Source organism: Poromitra crassiceps, assembly GCF_964638095.1.
Source record: "Poromitra crassiceps genome assembly, chromosome: 1".
Lineage (NCBI taxonomy): Eukaryota > Metazoa > Chordata > Actinopteri > Beryciformes > Melamphaidae > Poromitra > Poromitra crassiceps.
In genome coordinates, this window is record NC_139623.1 from 81,399,721 (window position 1) to 81,422,411 (window position 22,691).

The following is a 22,691-nucleotide window of genomic DNA, read 5'->3' on the forward strand; positions in this document are numbered from 1 at the left end:
GTCTCGTCAAGTCTCATTCCAGAAATATCGCTATTTGCCGCGGCTCATCGCATGCTTCAAGACCGGGCAGCCAGCTCTCTGCATCGTGGAGGAGGAGGCTGTCCGCCCAGAGCAGCCGACCATCGGTTCTCTGTTCTGGGGCAGGGTGCAGTGAGCCAGCCAGCGAGCATGCAGTGCACGGGGCTGTATTTACATTATATTGTGTTTGTACATAAGACTGTTATTGAAACGTGACCGGTAAGGTTTCAGATTTGTCCGGTAAAATACATTATTTTGCAGACAACTGCTGTCTCGCTCTGTTCTGTGCCTCAGAGCAGAGCCACACAGTCACAGCAGTCCGCAGAATGGATTAAGGTGGTGGCTACACTGTGATTTGGCAGCCCGGACTTCACCTCGAGTGGGGGGGAGGTTGCTTGTAAGAATGCCATTACCTCTGCCACACCCCATCTCACCCACTCTGACACCCAATAATAAAACATTGATGGGCTCGTCTCAAAACGTAGCGGCAGCCACTAATCACAATTGATTGCAGCCATTTAGGTGAGGCGCTCTCTCCTCATCTCCTGCTCTCTCAGGATGGGAGTCATCCTTGACCGAGACTGGGAAAAGGGGTGGGGGGGAATAAAACTATTGAAATTAAATGCAGAGAAAGAACGAGCAAGACGTATCAAAAGAGGAAGAAGAAACGGCAAGATTAATTAAAATCACGGAGGCAGCAGGAGAAAAGGCCATTAGAGGGCCTTGGAAGTTTGATTTGTGCCACTCCTCTTTTGTTTTATTTTAAAGGGACACCCAAAATCAAACCAAACATTTTTGTGTTACCTGTAGTACTATTTATCCATCTAGATTGTTTTGGTGCGCGTTGCCAAGTTTTGGACATATCTGCCGTAGAGATGTCTGCCTTCTCTCGAATACAATGGAACTGGATGTGGATGGCACTCGGCTTGTTGTGCTCAAAGCGCCAAAATAATTAATTTGAAAAGCTCAACAGCAATGTCTGTTTCCAGAAATCATGACCCGGTTACTCAAGATAATCCACAGACTTTGTTGGGAGCAGTTTCATGTAGGAACTTTTTTCTTTCGACCGAATTACACTCGAGCTAGCTAGCAGCTAGCAGGTGTAATTCAGTTCGATTAGCAGCCGCTAGCTAGCAGCTATCGGGTGTAGCCTAGCTCGATCTAAAGAAAATTTCAGAAGCCGATTGCCATCCAGTTCCATTGTATTCGAGAAGGCAAACATCTCCAAATTATCTCCAAAACTTGGTAACTCACACCAAAATGATTTAGATGAATGCCAATACAGGTAAGAGGGAAAATGTGCATTTTTATTTTTATTTTGGCGTGAACTGTCCCCAAAGTTTATTTTCCCCACCAGACTCATCGACATTTTGCCTTTTGTGTTCACCATCAGCTACAATTCAATGCCAGTTGGTGGATTTCATAGCTTGTGTTTGCACAGTCCTTCGAGACCCATAACCTGCTTTCCCCCTCCTCCCTCCCTGTTGCCTGAATGGACCTTTTGGCTATTTAAGATAACATGAAAATAAGCAATGTATATTCAACACCACTTAAGGTGATTACCTCTTGCCAGCTGAACTGAGAGCACAGGAGAGAAAATGCCAACTGTCCACACATCAATCTGAACTTGGCAAATCAATCATAAAGTACAGCCCTCTCTCACTGCACTGTTGCTTCATACAGTTTTCCAATATGTTTATTGGAAGCGCTTTATTCATGAGCTTACAGCCCAGTCTCTTTGTGTAATAGCAACGTTGGTCTACTAACAGCGCCAAATGTAGTTTCACTATAACGGCTCGGAAATGGTTAGACAATCAGCATTTTCAGTCAGAGCAACAGGTAAATGGAAGCATTATTGTGAAAATATGTTTTGCACTGTCGACCAACATTACTATTACTGTACACAATTTGCTGTGAGACAGCGTTGGCTTATACATGTGCACAGTTTCACATATCCGAAAAAATATTCTTCAAAACATTTAGAACTTCATCATCAATTTCAAGGCCATTTCCAAGGAAGAAAGGCTCGGTAGTTTATGGTTAAGAATTAATTGATGCTAAATTAATCATCCTCCAATATAGCCCATACTGAAAGTGGAGCAAAATATATTGATGCATTTTCAAATTGTATGTCTCCCATTTAGGAAATTATTATTAGAAAATGTTTCGCTATAAAAGTAATGTCTTGCGGCTATACAGTAGGTGACATAGAAACATATAAATTAAGATTGATTAGTCTGATATTAATTTCAAGCAATATGCTACTTACGGTTCAAGTTCAGGTTTATTGTCATAATATAAATACAATGCAATTCTTATGCTCTGACTCTCTTTCTCTTAGAGAAAGAGACCAATAAAAAAGAAGAAGCAGATGTAGACCTACTACATCTGTAAATAAATACACATAGGCTATACACTCAGGGGTGAATTCACGAAGAATGGATTGCAGCCGCTCATAGCACCATGAATTGCGTATCATTTGCAACCGCTATTTGCTCCATCTCAAGGACCGATTCACAAACGATATCGCACTAATGATATGCCAGCGCAAACATGCCCATAACGTTTTGCTACCAAGTGCAATTTTCCCCCGTTTTGTGTCTGATTGCAATTATCAGTGTGGATTGGAAAACGATTTAAATGTTGCCTTTGCACTCTTCCCCTCTCCTCCTCCTTTCTTCCACTGACTAACTGAGCGCCAAATTCCATGTAATTTCACATATAAGATTATTATAGTCATTATACTGTAATGATGTCAGGAACCAGGCGAAGAGTCAGGATCTTGTCACCGCACTTTATTCACTGCTCACATTCACAGCTTCCAGCGCTTAGCCACGCTTGGCTACGCTCCTAGCTAACACACTCAGCTCCTAGCTAACACACACGTCTAGTCGGCTTCCTCGTATTCTCAGACTGACAAAACACACATTTCCCCGCCGACAAAATGTCCGCCTCCCGCTCAACCAATCCCCAGCGAGCTAGCAACCCCACATGACCCCATGTCCCCTTCAGGTGCGGTACTCTATTCACAGCCGCGTTCAAGTGCTGTGGGACACTCTCTACACACCCCCAGCGAACTGAACCCCACCCTCAGACAACCCCATGTTTACTGGCAACCCCACATCGCTACACAGCCCCCCCTTCTAAACAAACACTTGTCCCAAGTGGTACAGTAAACATGCACATCAACATCACACTACAACACAAACACGGCAGTAGCTCCGCACATCCTCCTTGTGTTTCCCCCAATAGAACAGTGCATGAACACGGCGGAGTGTCTCTTCAGGCCCGAAATGACCGGATCTGGAGGGACCGGATCTGGGGGCCCTGTGTCCCCACCGTAGCACCAATCCCCGCAGGTAGCTGGGTACAATCCTCTGGAACCCCTTTATCCCGTGCCCTGTCCTCCCCAAAAGCCCATCCTCACACAGACGCAGGTCCGTAAACATGTTCCACAGTCCCTTCGTGGCACCGGAACACTTGTGAATCTCCCCCACGCAAGCACCGGACCGATATCCGCGTCCTCCGCCTGCCTGCGTCTCCACTCACCCACGTCGACATCCATGATGGTCATGTCGTCGTCTGTCAGGTCCACATCTGAACAGTACTCCTCTTCCTCCGCCTCTTGCACTCGCTTGTCCTCCCGTCCCCCTCCCCCGGGGGGCGGCGTGTTCAGGACAGCAGGGAGAACACCACCGGTAGCGACCTCCACCTGGGCTTCCTGCACAGCGACCGTGGGGGGTGTGGAGCGGCTAGGTTGGGCCGGCTCCTCCGGCGGTAACCCCTCTCGCTCACCCGGAGACACGAGCGTCACTCTCCCGACTGTAACAGCGCTGCAGATGTCTCTCTCCACCGTGGGGGGTGCAGAGCGGCTAGGCTCCTCCGGCGTTAGCAACACCCGCCCATCTGGACACACAACCCACACTCTCCTGACCGTAACAACGTTCTCTTCTCCCCGGCCGCTCACCTCCTCCCCAGCCTGTGTCTCTCCCCGGTCCTCTACAGCCTCAGTGCAGTCTCTGGCCAAATGCTCAGGCGACCGGCAAGTCCAACAGAGTCTCACCTGCCCGCCGCCGGCACGTCTCTCCTCTCCCGCTGTCCTCCGGTCTCCGACAGCCTCGTGACACTCCCTGGCTAGATGTCCCCACCCACCGCATGACCAGCAGACACCCGGGCGCCCCCAGTACCGTTGCTCCGCGTACCTGGTTTGCCCCGAAGGAACGCTGTGACACCACCTCGCCAGATGACCCTGTGCTCCACAAGTCCAACACAGTCTCTGCGGCTCCTCCGTATGCTGTTCTCCGCGCTGCGTGGCCCCCCTCAGTAGCTTCATAAGCACCTCTGCCCAGGCAGGCGTCGCCTCCAACAGCCGTCTGATCCCCTGCATCAGGCGGGCCTCCACGCCGGCAAGCACCGCGCTGAACTTCTGCTCCAGGCGGGCCTCCATGCCGGCCAGTACCGAGCTGAACTCCGGAGTCGGTAGCTCCTTTTACCCCCCGTCGTAGTGTCCACCAACGCACATCATTTCCACGTGGCGTTTCTTTAACAGCTAGCAGACACAGCTAACTTCTTAGTAGTTTAGCAGACACAGCTAACTTTTCAGCAGCTAGCAGACACAGCTAGCCGCCCACGCCTGGCCGATCCTCCAAGGCGTTAATTTTCGCTTCCTCTCCGCTCCACCTTCCCGCTGCTACCCCGCGAGGCGAGCGGCCAAAGTTCGTAGTCACTTCTGACGCCAATGTAATGATGTCAGGAACCAGGCGAAGAGTCAGGATCTTGTAACCGCACTTTATTCACTGCTCACATTCACAGCTTCCAGCGCTTAGCCACGCTTGGCTACGCTCCTAGCTAACACACTCAGCTCCTAGCTAACACACACGTCTAGTCGGCTTCCTCGTATTCTCAGACTGACAAAACACACATTTCCCCGCCGACAAAATGTCCGCCTCCCGCTCAACCAATCCCCAGCGAGCTAGCAACCCCACATGACCCCATGTCCCCTTCAGGTGCGGTACTCTATTCACAGCCGCGTTCAAGTGCTGTGGGACACTCTCTACACACCCCCAGCGAACTGAACCCCACCCTCAGACAACCCCATGTTTACTGGCAACCCCACATCGCTACAATACCTTTAGAATAACAGTGATGAGACACAGAGCTCCTGGATATGAAACGTGTGAAATTCTATCTGAAAACACGTAAAAACACATTCCAAGGAGGAATCCATGCATTAAATTCAGGTAGATTGAAAGTGCCTGTCATGTTTCTTTACCTTATACTGTAGTTCGTTATTTTATCATTTAATTGCTCTGTTCTTTATGCCATTGTGTTGCTCAAGCACCTTTGGCTGTACTATTTAAAGCAATGGCTATGCCTCCATTTCGCCCAAACAGGAACTATCTCTCCTATGCCTCCGCTATTTTCTCTTCTATCAATAAAAATGCTATTTGGCCGAAATTGTGTTCTAACATATTGGACACAGTAGCAGGATCTGTTATTGAATTTAGTTTATATACTGCATGGCGGTCAAGTGCCAAATAACCCCCATGTTAAAACTAAGTGGAATATTGCTTTAAGATGGAGGACAGGGTGGTATGCATCCAGAAAGAGACCACCATTAATACAGTCCAGAAATACAGCACTGTAAAATGGCATTCTTCCCATTGTCTCCCCCATCACAGCAGATCTCAGCGGTTTTGTTGACTTGCACTTCTTCACACAAGTTTCCCTTCATAAATCACAGACAACTCTTTTATTTTGTATAGCTGAACGAGCCTCATGTCCCACCCAGTTAACTACAAAAATCTGCCATACATGGTTAATGAAATGCCCGCCATGAATATGTATATGTAGGAGTATGCTTGTCATTCCATTCTCTTTGTGTGCGAAAATGGCAAAGTTAGAGCCCTTAATTGGGACATGCATCTTCTGAGCCCCATAGTGAAAGTTAATTGCAAAAAAGTTTTTCGGGGCATACTAGTTTTTGGACTCCAGCAACAAATAAAGATTAAGATCTGAATGTTCCTCTGAGATATTATTATTAAAAGACTTTGATATCCAGCATAGAAAATTGATTGAAATGTCATTAGCATCAATTCTGATGTCCGCATGCTGAGAGACAAGAGAGGGGGGAGGAGGGGGCGGGAAAGAGAGAGATGATCTTATTGTCCCATGTTCAAATGAACTGGTGTGCTTTGATATACCAACAAAACAACTGTCTTCAAGGTTTGCTGGCTAACCTTTTCTTTACCATAAAGCTTCTCTCTAAAATGCACCGCTGTGTTCAGCCCTGCTGTGTGGACCATCCGTGCTATTTTCTATCAGTCCTGTCCTTGTAGTTCTCTGAGCATTTTCGTCCCCGACCTCTGCCACAGGGAGTTATGTCCTTTCATTTTGTTTGTTTGCTACACCGCTGTGTCTCAACTCATGTTTTTTCTCGTGTTTTTTTGTCTTCTCCCATACTGTGTGTGTAGCCTATATATACTGTACTTACTTAGGTTTCTTCTCATGTTTGTTTGTGTTCTCCCATACTGTGTACATAGCCGGAGTTTGACTTTTAGCTCTGGGGGGGCCACTTCCCCTTTTGAAAAAAGAAAAATTGTCCGTTTTACATTTGAAATGTTGCCCGTTTGAAGCCAGATTTAGAGGAATATCTCATTTTAAGGCTGGCATCATCATGGTCTCTCTCTAATTATTGTTTAATAAGTGTAAGAATGGAAATATAAGAAATATTAGAATATGAGTAGAGTCACAAAACATTAATACTCATTATTGTATGTTTAGTAATGTTGCTTTTGACCGTGCTCAAAGACACTTTACAAATACAGGATAAAACAACTTTAATAAAGAGAGAAAATATTAAAATAGATGAGAGAGAGGGGGAGAGAGAGATAAATAGTATAGGTCAAAAGCAACAGTGAAAAGTTTTTTTGGAAAGATGACATGAGTATGAAAGACAATGAGTTTTGGCCTGTCAGATGTGACTGGGGAGGGCATTCCAGAGGGAGGGGGCGGCTGCAGCAAGGCCCTGTCAGAGGCCCCCCTGTCACAGCTTTGGCAAAGAGATACCTGTGATTCTTGTCAAAGTGGATATAAATTGTATGATCATATTCAGCCAGACAGTGAGATGGAGATTTACAATGGTGAGCATTTTTTTTTTAATGGCCCCCCATTTTAGAATTAAAGAAATATAAATATGGTGTAAACTCAGTTTTTTCTATTCCTAGATGTTAATTAAGGGGTCTGGAACAATGATCTTAGCATAGCTTTGATTGTCCTTCAAGATCATTTTGACATTACCATCACTGCCAGTTTGTGTGATGGTAATGACAGTTTGCGTGATGGTAATGACTGTGACGGTAATGACATCTTTCACATTTCTGGAGAAAAAGATGGCTAACTCATGGGCTTGCTAAGCTAACTGGTCTGCTAGCATGCAATGTACATTGAATATACATAAATAACGTGATTGTATTTATTTCTGACCAACAGTGCTCAAATAGTAACTTGTTTGGTAATGACACCTAATAAACATACTCTCAGATCAGGGCGTATAAACCCTTAAATTACTTACATTTGTGGACATCAAAAACTTCCTGCTCTCCAGCATGTCTGGTCATGTGATCTGGTACTTCTAATTTCTCTATGGCAACCACATTGTGGTCGTTTGAATAAAACTTTATTGTTCTCTTAAATGCTTGGTGTGATGGTAATGACGCATGGATGTGGGACAGTGATTTTTAACAGTTAAACAGTTGAAAAAATACTCAAATTGCACATAAATGAACAATATGAAATTGAAATATGTCTTTTCAAGTAATTATGAGAAAATGCAAAGTACATTTATAATTAATTTAACCATTTTTATTACTTTATTATGGAGATGAAGTTCAAAGGTCTGGTTTTGGGACAAGCCCAAAACAGTGAATTTCTGCTACTTTTGAGTTTTCAACATACTGAAAAAATATTAAAATGTTATCACTGATACACAATGATTTTTTTCATGGCTACTACAACCTAGTACTAATAAATAGAATATTTGATTTTTTCATAAAATATTTTTTTCTTTATGAAAAGGAAATTTACCCTTGGGACAGCAAAAGTGCCCGAAGTTGAAGAATCACCCATATATATATATATAGCCTACTCAGGTTTCGTCTCATGTTTTTTTGTGTGTTCTCCCATACTGTGTAGCCTATATATATATAGCCTACTCAGGTTTATATATATATATATATATATATATATATATATATATATATATATATATATATATATATATATATATATATATTTTCTCCCTTACTGTGTAAGCTATATATATTTACTTGTTTTTTCCTCATGGTTTTTTGCCAGCGCTGAACAGCTGGCTTTGTACAGGCACATTTAGTCACCAATTTAGTCATCAATCTAGGGTCCACTTCTGTTGAGTGATGTCTGCTGCACGCCAATCCGAGGAAGCCTTTCAGCCTTTGGGTGGGACTCGGCGGTACTCAGCCAATCAGAACACGCAGCAAGCCTTTGGGTTGGACACTGCAGTACTCAGCCAATCAGAACATGCAGCAAGCCTTTGTGTGGGGCGCTGCGGTACTCTAAGCCAATCACAAATGCCTGGCAACCGGCAGCAGCCTTGGCTGCGAGAGATTGCTGCCTTAAAAGTATTGAATTTTGTTTACAAAGGTCTTAAATTTGTTCTTGTTACTTCGTACATGACAACAACCAGTCAGTCCGCAGTGTGTGGCTTGCATGTCGAAGTAAACACCCAGGCCATTTCCTACCGCATGTCATTGTTTGAGCTATCACCAGTGAAGAGAGTGGATGCTGGAAAACAGAGAAGCTAACTGGACAGCTAAGCTAATGATTAAATACCATGTAAATGTGTGCGCACGTGACAGCCACCGAGACATGTAAACGACGGTGTCCGTCTGTCCGGTGCAGGTGTGTACTGAAAACAGCGGGTCAGAGAGTAGAGAAACAGCGTTTCAACATGCTGCTGAACAATGCCGAGATGTTTCCAGCAACCACTGGAACCAGTGTCAAGCTATGTCCCGCTAGCGAATGTAAAACCTCCAGTGGGTGATTTTCAAAGTAAAATAATTATTCTGCCAAGCAGAGCGCACACAGAAGCCACTGAGAAATTGTAATTTTGCCAGTTAAAAACAATAAACTAAGCATTTAAATAAAGTTATACAATACAAATTAATAATAACTTTGAGAACGTTCTTCTCAGTATCTATGGTAGTAGCTCGTCTCAGGACAAAACTTCCTGTCAATGCTTTTTTCCTTCAATAAGATGCATGTAAAATGTATCGTCTGACAATTGCCAGTTGTGGCACTTTTGACAGTAATCTACAGGTGTATTTTAAATTCTTTGAAAGTAGAAGTAGAAATCTGCAGCACAAAAGAAAGAGAAAAGGAAAGTCTCTAATTATATATTTAGCTAAATGTTTACAATGCCGCTGCCTGGTACAACAACAGGCTCATCAAGGCTTCCCCGCGCTGGCTATTATATATATTACGGTATATATCTATTATATATCTTCAGTGCTTACTGCCCAGGTGGGTTATCTCGTCGTAAGGGCCTTTCTCTCTGTGTGGAGTTTGCATGTTCTCCCCGTACCCCCCAGGGGGTTCCTCCGTATATAACCCCCCCACTAAAAACATGCAGAAGATCAGATCGTCATCGTCAAGCGACCACTGCTCCTGGCCTGCCCCTCGGAGGAAAGGACATGCCTGGATGGGTTAAATGCAGAGGACACTTTTCACCGGCCACCGTCAGCATGAGTGTGTTGTGGCCGCATGCATGTATTGTGGTGTTCGTGTGACAATAAAAGACGGGCCTGTCCGTTACGAGAGAGAGTATTATGCTCGGTTTCGACCTAGCCTTGTTTTGTGTTCTCCCATACTGTGTACCCTATATATATTTTAAAAAAGTGGAAAAACGAGCACACTCGGAGAGTCAAACAGAAGGGTCCGGTGCAAGGCACAAGCACAATGTCAAAACGTAGAACAAGCCAGCACACGAGATGTCCTTTTTTTTATCGTTTTTTATTTACCTCAGTCCGGGGTGGGTACAGCACAAACAAGTTTCGGCCCTAGGCCTTCATCAGTGTAGTACACCACAAGGCGGAAATTACGTTTAAGTAGCCTCAAACCGGAAATACAATCACAAGGTCAAAGGACACAAACAGTCAATACCGGTAAATATATACCATACACAGACGGGGTGCAATATAGAAAAATAGCAATATAGACACTTAGAAAATAGTAAATGGTAAATAACAAACCTTAATATTCACAACGCAATGGTGTTTGAGATACAACGAGGTGCAAACCACACCAAGGTCAGAAAACACACCAGGAATAAATAGAAAACAATTCAAAGCTATCAAAAAGACGATAGTCAATAAATTAAAAAGACCGTGGACATTAAATCACAAATGACAGAAAACATCCTAGTAGCAGTTCTTCATTCAGACCTCTAGGGTGTTCTGTTTGAAGGGTGTGGATCCAAAAGGCTTCCCTTTGCAATAGAGCTCGATCCCTGTCTCCACCTCTCTTAAGAGGATCGACTACTTCAATACCTTGGAACCTAAGGGAACACACATCATGACCAGCTGCATCAAAATGCCTCGCAACAGAGGATTTGACATCCTTATTCCTGATATTACTCTTATGCTCCGTTATACGGGTCTTAATTTCTCTGGTCGTCTTACCTATGTAAAACAGGCCACAAGGGCATTTCAATAGATACACCACGAATTTAGTTTTACAGGAAATCCTATTTTTAATAGAATACCTTTGTTAGGATGATGTCATCATTCCTACTGTGATGTCATCATTCCTACTGTGATGTCATAGTTCACTCACTGATGATGTCACAGAAGGTGATGATGTCATAGTTGGGACCTATAAGGGCCTGCTCTGCAAGTCCTCTGTAGTTGTTCATAAACGAAACTAACCTCTGCAACCGTTCCCAACTTCGAACCTTGCAGACCTAGCTATCAAGTTCCACAACTTCCCTACTTCTCGAGACTTCAGTTACCAAGTTTGCCTTGACCATCAACTATCCGCGAATAGATCCACATGTCTTCCCACACCAAGCTTGACAGTATGAACAACTCAGAAATGAATTTAGCGGGTACCCCAATCAAGGAGGAAGCTCCCGAGAGGCCAGTTACCCGGCTGGCCGCTTCAGCTGACCCACCAGGCGGTCAGCTGGATATCCCCACTCATCCTATCACGTTCAGAGACTTGCAGGCATTTCAGCGAGACCAGTACTCTATTCTGCGAGACCTTGTACTTGAGCTGATTGCCCACCAGGAAAAAGCAATCCAGGCTCTGGCTTTCAAGGCCGATGATCGGCACGCCGACCAGGAAAAAGCAATCCAGGCTCTGGCTGCCAAGGCCGATGATCGGTACGCCCTCCTGGTTAACCGGCTAGATCGTCTCGACGGACTAAACCCTCCTGAGGGTGTCATTCCGCAGCCTTCCGCTCCTCCTGCCCCAGCTTCCGAGGGCACTGTCGTTCCGGAGGTTTCCAGACCACCTGCCCCCCCAGCTACCGCGGCCGTTGCTACTAGCCCTGCTTCTCGGCCGCCGCCAGCTCCTAAGCGCATACTCTGGGGGGGAGTTAGTGTCATCCCAAAGCAAAGGCAGCCACATCTGAACACCAGCAACCATCTGTACCGTGATCAGACCGGCAGGGTTCGCATCACACCAGAGGAGAGGTAGCGCCGTTTGGACACCCGGAGCTGCCGGTACTGTGGTCGAGCCGGGCATCACCTCTCCTCCTGCTCCCGGCGTCCAGTAAGTGGGTCCACCACTCGCCAGCCCGTGAGATTCAGCGGGCCAAGGCTCTAAGAGTCCAGCCCCGAAACCCGTACGGTTGGGCAGCGTTCACGTGACCCAGGAGTGGCAGTGTGTCTCCAAGAAGGTTAATGAGTTGGAGAAGACTGTCGATCGTCTCATTGAGAAGTTCAATCACTGCCTGCAGATCAGCTCCGTCCCCCCGCAGGGGGCCTCCGAATCTGCTGGCCCTGAGGCACAACCTGTGGACCTTCCCCTCGCCGAGTCTGAACCCGTACCTCAGCAGCAGCCAATTCCAGTTCTTGACCCACACGTAGGTTCCAGCTTGACGCTGGGAGGTCCCCGTAGTGTCGTCAGCCTTCGGTCAGGAGCTAAGAAGAAGCGTTCAAAGAAGGAGACAGTGGGTGTCCTGCCCAAACTACAGGTCGGGAGGGTAGGCCTCGCTGAGTCAGAACCCCCTGTGGCTCTGCCTTCGGAGATGGCGGCATTGGTTGGGGCTCAGCCTTTAGATTGTGCGGAGCCTTCTGGTGCTCCGCTCTCTGAGCTTGCGACACCCCCCCCTGCAGTTCCTTTGGCTCCTTCTTCCAAGTTTGGAGCGTCCGCTGAGACTCCACCTTCGGAGCCCGCAGAGTTTGAAGTGTTGCGTCAGAGGCACAGTTCTTGGTGGGGGCCACCGGACCGTGACATTGACCCTTTTGATGGTCTCCAGTCTCGACTCCAGAGCATCCACCGGAGTCTGCAGAATTTCTGTCTACGTGTCGGTCTATCTATGGCTTCGATATCCAGTATTAGGGAAGAGCACCTCCACTGTCTGACACCCCCTTTGGGGTCTAACCACCTGCATCTAACCACCTGCTGAAGAGCACCTCCACTGTCTGACACCCCCTTTGGGGTCTAACCACCTGCATCTAACCACCTGCTGAAGAGCACCCCCCCTTTGGGGGTCTAACCACCTGCATCTAACCACCTGCTGAGGAGCCCCTCCACCAGAGTCTGCAGCCTTTCTGTTCTCCAGATGTCTTCCTTGAGGGTCTCATTGGACATCATCCCTACTGTGATGTCATCATTCCTACTGTGATGTCATAGTTCACTCACTGATGATGTCACAGAAGGTGATGATGTCATAGTTGGGACCTATAAAGGCCTGCTCTGCAAGTCCTCTGTAGTTGTTCATAAACGAAACTAACCTCTGCAACCGTTCCCAACTTCGAACCTTGCAGACCTAGCTATCAAGTTCCACAACTTCCCCCACCCTCGCCCTAATCCGGGCCCGTATCCTACTCCCTCCCCTCCCCCAACCCTAGACCCTACCTCTACCCTGGCTCTCCCTCCCCTGCACCCTCATCTCTCCTCCTCTGCTCTCTCCTCCTCCACATTTCCTATTTTCTCCCCACCTCCCCCCTCTCCTCCCTCACATCCCCCCGCTCTCCCTCCCTCCTCCACTCTCCTGCTTTCTCCTCTTCCCGGTGTTCTTCCTCTTCCCCCCTTCCCCCACTACTCTAAAGCATAGTACACATTTTACTCCAAAGCATGGCACCCACTCTATCCCCTCCAATATTCCGCCACTATTTAAAGCATGGCATAGCATGGCAATATTCCGCCACTATTTAAAGCATGGCACCCATGCTCTTAGTATTTCGCCACTATTCAAAGCATGGCACCCACTCTTCCCTAAAGCAAGGCACCCATAAGCTCTATATGTGAACATGTGCTTATTTGGCAAAAGGACTCACTACTAAAGGCTTGCAGCCAATTAAATTAGGCATAGTTTGGTTGCTTAGAAATTGACATATGTCCGTTTGCAAGATGTGCGTCTATATTTCTCATTCTCTCCCCACCTCCTCCCTCCCCCTGCTCTCTTCTCCCCCACACCCCCCCCTTCCCCTCTCCTGCTCTCTCCTCTTGCTCCTTCCCCACCTCCTATACCCTCCAACATCTCCCATTCCCTCCCCACCCCATCACTCTCTCACATTCCCCCTGCTCTTCCCCCTTCTCCTGCTCTCTCCTCTGCTCTCTCTTCATTTCTATATTTTCTATATTATCAATTGTTCAAATGTTATCTTTATTCTGTATATTCTTGTTACTGTTGTGTCAGCTAGAATCAGCTAGACATACTTTCTGTGAAGCCCTCTGAGACATGCTTGTGAATTAGGGCTATATAAATAAACTTGACTTGACTTGACTTGACCCTACTTCTCGAGACTTCAGTTACCAAGTTTGCCTTGGCCATCAACTATCCGCGAATAGATCCACATGTCTTCCCACACCAAGCTTGACAACCTTTTCCCCGAGTGGGGATGACAAAAGGATTCACCTTTAATCATGGCGTTGCAGTTGACACAGTTCAAACAGCGAAAATTACCATTCGGTATATTAGACAAAAAATGTGTTGGGCGTATAAAAGAGTCCGCCCTGACTACACGGTCCCTGATATTCCTCGCACGTTTTAAAGCAAACAGAGGATGCTTCGAAAAAATGTGTCCCACTTGGGGGTCGCTCCGTAGGATGTGCCAGTGGTCAAGAATACATTTTTTAATGTCCTGAGAAACAGGAGAGAACGTGGTAGCACACACAATATTAAAATCACGATCTGTGGAGGTTTTGGAGACCAGCAACTCCTCTCTTTTCAACCTTCTGACCTTCTGGAGGCTACTGTGCAGGTCCTTTTGGTCAAAACCTTTGGCTCTAAATCTCATGCAGAGATCGTGAGCCTGCTGCTCAAACATGTCATCTGAGTTACAGATCCTTCTGACTCTCAGTAGTTGACTATAAGGTAAACCCCTCTTGAGAGTGGGGGGGTGATAACTGGCAAAATCTAAAAAACTATTTCTGTCAGTTTTTTTTCTATACACTTGTGTCATTAGGTGTTCAGATTTGGTGACCAAAACATCCAGAAATGAGACTGACTCACGACTATGTTCTAGTGAAAATTTAATGGATGGTAGTCTAGAATCAATATAGAGTTTATATTCTTCTAATTGTGAGGGTGTACCTGAGAATATGAAAAAGATGTCATCAATATACTGGAACCAGCATTGTAACAATGTACTGAAAGGGTTGTTTTGGTACACAAAATCCTCTTCAAATTTACCCATAAATAAATTAGCATAGTTTGGGGAGCAGGGACTACCCATGGAGACCCCCTGACATTGAAGATAATACGCATTTTCAAATTTGAAATAGTTACAGTCAAGGACACGTCTAGACAGGTCTACCAGAAAATCGGTGGGAGGTGTGAGCGTTTCTCTCTTATTCAGAAAATGTGACAGGGCCTGTAAGCCCTCAAAATGGGGAACATTAGTGTATAAACTATTGACATCCATAGTGCATAGAAACAATTGCTCGTCAGTAAGCTGTACTGTATCCAGTTTATTCAAAAAGTCAGTTGTGTCTTTTAAGAACGAAGGAAGCGAGGACACCATCGGTTTGATGTGTCGGTCGAGGTACTGAGACATCGGTTCAGTCAGAGACTGTGTCCCTGCCACAATAGGACGGCCAGGGACTATATATATTTTCTCATGGTTTTTTTGTGTTCTCCCATACTGTGTAGCCTATATATATTTTTGTTGATCTTTTGCCAGTGTCTGCCATTCCAGCTGTGATGTTCTCAGAAATTCATGGGAAAATCAGGAGGAAATTAAAGATCCGACATTAAGATCCAGAGAGACTGACCCGTTGGGTACCAGTGCTTCCAGAAGGCATCTGGTGACAGGCTGCTGTGCACAGTGTTATTAGTGTATATTAGGCTTGGGCCAATACTCAATATTAGCAAGTATGGTTGACATTGTAAGATTAATATTTCCCAAGATATTGAATACCCCTTCAAAAAACAAAAGAGGTTCCCCACCCAAATCCACTTCGAGATTGTGACCATAAAACATTTGTTTCAGAGCAGAAAAAAAGGCAAAAAATAAAATAAAACTTTTGCATGTTTTTCTTTTCTTTTCTTTTCTTTTCTTTTCTTTTCTTTTCTTTTCTTTTCTTTTCTTTTCTTTTCTTCTTTTCTTTTTGTTTTACATTATGTGATGATGAGTCATCTCATAGCTGGTTTAGTTGGCTTGGTTCTGAAATGTTAATGGAGAAATGAATAGGAAATTCACTTCCTGGAATCAGAGCTGTTCAAAAGTAGGCGGTCACTGTTGTGCTTTATACAGCAGGGATTAAAAAAGACTCAAATGTTTGCGATCAGAAATTCTCCGAAGTGTGATCCATTATCACACACACCTATTATTTGCTCTCGCTCGTCATCCCGGCTTTCCAAATTGACACTTTTTCACAGCAGCCATTTTGTGTCTAAAGGGCAGGAAGTAACACAGGTGCACGCAGAACATTAATGAGGATTTACAACTTCCAATTCATTTATGTCAGGGGTGTTAAACATATGGTCCAGGGGCCAGAACCAGCCCGCCAGAGGGTCCAATCCAGCCCCCAGGATGACTTTGCAAAGTGTGAAAATTGCACTGAGTAGTTCTTAAATCAAATTTGATGCATTTGTGAAGGCTAAGATGCACCAGGTTTCAGGAGCAAGTTAAATATTAAGTAGCCTACAGTATTCATATTTTCTGTATTCATCACTAAATGGTCAACTATTTTCAGTAGGCCCCGTGAATATAGAGAATTGCACAGTTGGTGTCGATTTGTAATGCACAGTCACAGACAGTAGATTTGTTAATTTATTTGTGAGGCCTATGGTAGCTGTGGTAGCTATGTGAAAAAGTGTTCCTACCTGTAATTCTTTACACTATAATAAACGTGAACACTTGGAGGTGTTGTTATTTATTGGTTATTATTGATTTTCTTTGTCTGGCCCACTTGAGACCAAATTGGGTCACATGTGGCCCGTGAGCTAAAATGAGTTTGACACCCCTGATTTAGGTGTTCCAGTGCTTGGGCCCTCATTAATGTTTTGCTTGCACCTGTGTTACTTCCTGTCTTTTAGACACAAAATGGTTGCTGTGAAAAAGGCAGATTGTGTACTAAGTGGAGACTGGCTGTTTAGACACACAATTTACTGTATCTCATTCTCAACCAATAAGATACCTCCAGAACAGCTACAGTATGGATAATGCTTGTAAAATTCAAACAAAAACGTCAAAACATTGCATTTATTGATTCATGTTTAGATTAAAAGTTTTGTGATTTCTTCAGCACCTTTGTATAGTGTTGGATACATTCAATTCAATAAATGAAATTAAATAATTAGGATTAGGAGGCTGACCCCTTCATTTTAATGAGGGCTAAAGGGGGCTTTTGAGTGAGCTACACTAATGACTTTCATAGTATTAATGTGTCACAGTAAGGGCTTTATTGTGCTCACACAAAATAAACCAATAGCTGCACTAATGAAAACCACACATTTAAGAGTTTTCAGGAATATGATGAGGAACCCACAGGTTAAAAGGACATGTTTTCACATGAAGAGATTTAGACGACTTTGAAATCTTAACTGATTATGAAAAGACTGGGGAGTTTATACTACACAACTTTTTCATTAAGATTTTTTTATCACAACTGAAAAACTCACTGAAATACATTACACGACTGGAATCACAGATCAAAATACACTACCCGACTGTGCGCCCAGCAAACTCACGTCTTTCAAGTTATAGGATGAATCAGCGTGACGTCACTGCCACCCAAAAATGCGTAACCCCACGGCAGTTAACTAGTATGAGTTGTGCCAAACAAACGTTAATATCTCAAAAAGTATACATCACATCACTTATATTTTGACATTCTGAGTAAGAGCAGAATTAGCTCAAGAGTTTGATGTATAATAATATCCATGTCGTGTTAAAGTTGTGTGAACTGGCGCAGTGTTTAAATGGTAAACACGGTCAGCCGGCTAGAGTCAGACGCTCAAACTCAGGGTTCCATTGCCATTGCCACCCATGGTGATGCGGTTTGTTTGCCAAAATGCTGCTCGGCTGATCCCTCATAGACGGTGTCTTGAACCCACAACACAAATAACCAGCAAACTGATGTGACCATACTAACCATAGGGAAGCTAATTTTAGTTTCAAAATAAAAGAGCCCCGCAGTTTGGGAACCACTGGCTACCGTATGTTGCAGAGATGGAGATGCAAGAATGGGGTTTTGACAATAGAGCTGACGTGGGAATCGACGAACCATTCTATCCATTCACTCCTACCATTTTCAGCATTTAGCAACAAGCTAGCGTGTAGGTTTCTGCCGTTAGCTTGCTAGCTAGTTAGCGTTGTTGTTTTCACTGAGGCGGCAGGGCACTGTTTACAGCGACACACAGGGAGGAGGGAGCGGAAGCCGCTCTGATTGACATGGTCGGAGCCAATGACAGAGCTTGTAATAAGCCGGGAGCGGACATCCGGCCGCGACTGAAACAGTCGCTCCAATGGGGAGCAGCTGTAGAGCAAGGGAGGGCTTATCCCAGTAGCCTGTTTCCGTGCAGCCAGACGACTCTCATGGAAGGGAGAGGAGGCTGGCCAGCGAGACTAGCCTTAGCTTCTTCCCCAAGTCAGCCTTAAGTTCTTCCCCCAGTCAGCCTTAGCTTCTTCCCCAGTCAGCCTTAAGTTCTTCCCCCTGTCAGCCTTAGATTCTTCCCCCAGTCAGCCTTAGCTTCTTCCCCAGTCAGCCTTAGCTTCTTCCCCCAGTCAGCCTTAGCTTCTTCCCCAGTCAGCCTTAGCTTCTTCCCCCAGTCAGCCTTAGATTCTTCCCCCAGTCAGCTGGAAAGAAAAAGCGACCACTGCTCCTGGCCTGCCCCCCAGAGGAAAGGACAAGCCTGGATGGGTCAAATGCAGAGGACATATTTCACCGGCCACCGTCAGCAGTCTGTCTTAGCTTCTCCCCCCAGTCAGTCTTAGCTTCTTCCCCCAGTCAGCCTTAGCTTCTTCCCCCAGTCAGCCATAGCTTCTTCCCCCGTCAGTCTGTCTTAGCTTCTCCCCCCAGTCAGTCTTAGCTTCTTCCCCCAGTCAGCCTTAGCTTCTTGCCCAAGTCAGCCATAGCTTCTTCCCCCATCAGTCTGTCTTAGCTTCTCCCCCCAGTCAGTCTTAGCTTCTTCCCCCAGTCAGCCTTAGCTTCTTCCCCCAGTCAGCCATAGCTTCTTCCCCCGTCAGTCTGTCTTAAGTTCTTCCCCCAGTCAGCCTTAGCTTCTTCCCCAGTCAGCCTTAAGTTCTTCCCCCTGTCAGCCTTAGATTCTTCCCCCAGTCAGCCTTAGCTTCTTCCCCAGTCAGCCTTAGCTTCTTCCCCCAGTCAGCTGAGCGGTATCGGCCAAGATAATTGTGACATTCGCATTTAATGATGTGCAAAATCAATCCTGATCATTAGCATACTGGCTTCTCACTGGCAGCCTCTCGCATCATGTTTTCCTCTCATCTAATCACCCCATGTGTCACTCTTTACATTAGTGAAAAAAGGGTGACTCACAGGAGAAATGCACACAGGTCGACTGAGAGAGCGCAGTGAGCAAAGAGCTACACACAAGCACACACTATCTACAACTGATAGTGTGTGCTTAGGTAGGTGGGCAAACAAGGTTAGACAAGATGAAAATGGCCATGTAGGAGGGGGAGACATTGGATTTATGGATTTATCCTCCATTTCTCTATGGGGCAACTAAAGGACAAGCGAGGGTGGGGTTGAATCTGTTCATTATCTACAGTACAGGTATTTTATAAGCGTGTATGTTTGCTGCAATGTACATTTCTGTTTCTGTTTGTGTCAGTTAAAGGGATATCCACTTTTTGGGGAGTTTAGCTTATTTGCCACATCTCCCTCACATAACCAAGATACACCATGCCTTACCGGCACATCTCACGGTGCCAAAATACATGTTGTGCTTCGGGTACTCACCACACGATGAAATATTAATCCAAAATGCATATAATCGGTCTTTTTGGAAGGAAAAGAGGTAGCCGGCACTACTTTCCAAACACGGCCGCCGACCTCTTTTCTATATATATATATGTTTTTCTATATATATATATATACATACCTGTATGTATGTATGTATATATGTATATATATATATGTATATATATATATATGTATATATATATATATAATTGCCAGCAATGATTTCTCATTTCCAAAATGGATTACTGAATATGAAATATGTGTTATCTACAAACATAAGTATATAAACATAAAAAGTAATGTCATCCCTCTGTGTTTTCCTTCCTCAGCTCTGAAGGATGCTCGGTTTCAGCTCGTGAACTTCTCAGACAACGAGCTGCGGGTAGCGCTGTCTAACGTCTCGCTGTCAGACGAGGGGCGATACGTCTGCCAGCTCTACACAGACCCCCCGCAGGAGGCCTACGCTGACATCACTGTGCTGAGTATGCCAATCACACACACACACACACACACACACACACACACACACACACACACACACACACACACACATCCATCCACACACACGCATGCACACACGCACACACTCATGTTCTAATATTGCTCTGCTTAAAAAACAAACAAACTATGTGTAGAATGTATCACTTGTAGTAGGTTGGACCAACATAGGCTTAAGGCTTTTGAACCTGATATTCTGAGCCAATATTTAAAAAATTTCAATTTGACCATGTTGCCAACAAAACCCCAACAAATCAGTGTTTCCCTGTAGAATTATTTTCTTCTTACTAGGACTGGGCGATATGGACAAAATCAAAATCACAATATTTTTGACCAATTACCTCAATATAGATATTGCGACAATATTCATAGCTTTCAAGGGGCGTTACGTAAGTACAAGGAACGCCCCTTCTGGCGGTCAAAACTCAAAACAACAATGGCGCTGAAGATTCAAGATTCAAGATTCAAGATTTTTTATTGTCACTCCATGGTACAAGTATCACGTGTGAAATTCTTGTGCTGTGGACTCCGTTTACGACATAGTACAAATAGGCAACAAGCAATGAGCAATAGGCAATAAGAAATAGGCATCAATAAGCAATACTAAGCAGCAATAGGCAATGAGGCAGAATAGCGATAAGACAAGTCAGTGGCATATTCATTGCACATAGGTGCACATGTCATGTGCATACGTTAGACGTGTTCGGACATTTTAATTCGACGTATTTGACATACAGTGCAAATAGCATGTACCCTATTAAACATACAATTAAACATTAGGCATTGTGCATACGTTAGACGTGTTCAGACATTTTAAATTCGACGTAATTGACATACAGGTGCAAATAGCATGTACCTTGTTAGACATACAATTAAACATTAGGCATACATAATGGTAGCAGCTGCAGTACGGTACGGTACGACTACTACACTATTTGTGTATGTTAAGGAGTCTCGTGGCCTGCGGGAAGAAACTGTTCCTCAAGCGATTTGTGCGTGCTTTTGGAACCCTGTATCTCCTCCCTGAGGGTAGCAGGGAGAACAGGCTGTTGTGGGGATGGTTTGTGTCTTTGATGATCTTCAGGGACCTCCTGAGGCACCGCTGGTTATACAGTTCGTGCAGTTCTGGCAACTCGTCTCCTGTTACGTGCTGGGCCGCGCGCCTCACCCTCCGTAGCGCCCTGCGGTCCATGGTGGTACAGTTCCCGTACCAGGCGGTGAAGCAGCCAGTCAGCAGGCTTTCAATGGTGCCTCTGTAGAAGTCCCTGAGGATTTCTTTCCTTAGCCCAAACTTCTTCAGGCGCCTGAGTCCGTGTATTCGCTGTTGGGCCTTTTTGACAACAGTGGCGGTGTGGCCGGCCCAGGTCAGGTCCTGGTGGATGTTGACTCCCAGGTACTTGAAGCTGTCCACCCTTTCCACCACTGTGCCGTTGATGGTGATTGGGGGGTGTGAACACTGACCAGACGCAGCTGCATCAAAAAGCGTTCTTTTTTCCTCCAGTTTCCAGTCAGGAATATTTAAACGCAGCACAGCTCTGTTTCATTAGTGACATACTGACACGGTGAATCGATTCACTTTGCACCGTGACTCCAGTGTCTGCTTCATATTGGAAACGCGCAGCACAGCTCTGCCAGTAAAAAGCAGTTCCCTCGTAAGGGGACTGGTGTGGGTGTGGGTGTGTGTGTGTGAGTTTTCTTTCTCCGACGGCATTCTGTAAAAGCACAAGCCAGGCGTGTCTCCTCGTCGGTTAGTGCAACCGATAGCACAACAGGTATCCGGCATTTTCGCCTGGCTTGTGCTTTTACAGAATGCCATCGGAGAAAGAAAACTCAGACAGGAGGAGGTTGTGGATTTGTGCGATTAGACGTGGTTCAGTCGCTGGGGAGGGCAAATGGCTACCATCAAAGTACACACGTCTTTGCAGCCAACATTTCATCAAAGGTAAGCTCAAGTAACGTTAACGGGGTATTTTAATCATTATTGTAACGTTACTTGAGCTTACCTTTGAGGAAATGTTGGCTGCAAAGACGTGTGTACAAACGGCTGAACAAACACTGCGTGAGAAACTAGTCGACTTGGCTGGCAGCGAATGAATGGGATGACTATTGGTGCTTTCTTTTTGATAAATAATCATCAGTAATGTGCATATTATCACTACATGTAAGTGGGTAAGACAAAGAATAGAACATCTAGAAGTCATAAGAGCAGCCTTATAAGACAACACTTATGCCATATCATATTAGGCACACCCTCTGCCCCGGTGTACGGCAGATGTAGTGAGCAAAGATGGATGATTTAATATTCCATAGATCTAACCTAACCAAATCAAACTGACATCACTATTGTGAACACAAAACAAAGAACACTTATGATATAATATGATATTAGTGTTTTAGTAGAGTGTATCACTCAATACAAAAAATAAAGACTTTCATAGAACCAAAAGCCTATGGCTTAGTCTGCAGAAGAAACACGACAAAAGCCATAGTAATTTAACAAACATGTGAAATTACAGTATTCTCGCTTATTGGACAAG

General features: G+C 45.1%; 1 protein-coding gene across 1 annotated transcript in view; it reads left to right on the top strand.

Annotated features, from left to right (window-relative positions):
- The window catches only part of cadm1a (cell adhesion molecule 1a), a gene marked incomplete at both ends in the record, with an annotated part of 848,087 nt that overhangs the window by 652,057 nt on the left and 173,339 nt on the right, over window positions 1-22,691 (top strand). The window contains one exon of the mRNA XM_083642420.1: window positions 19,986-20,138. Coding sequence (XP_083498546.1) covers window positions 19,986-20,138 — 153 coding nt within the window. The remainder of the gene's footprint in view (window positions 1-19,985; window positions 20,139-22,691) is intronic.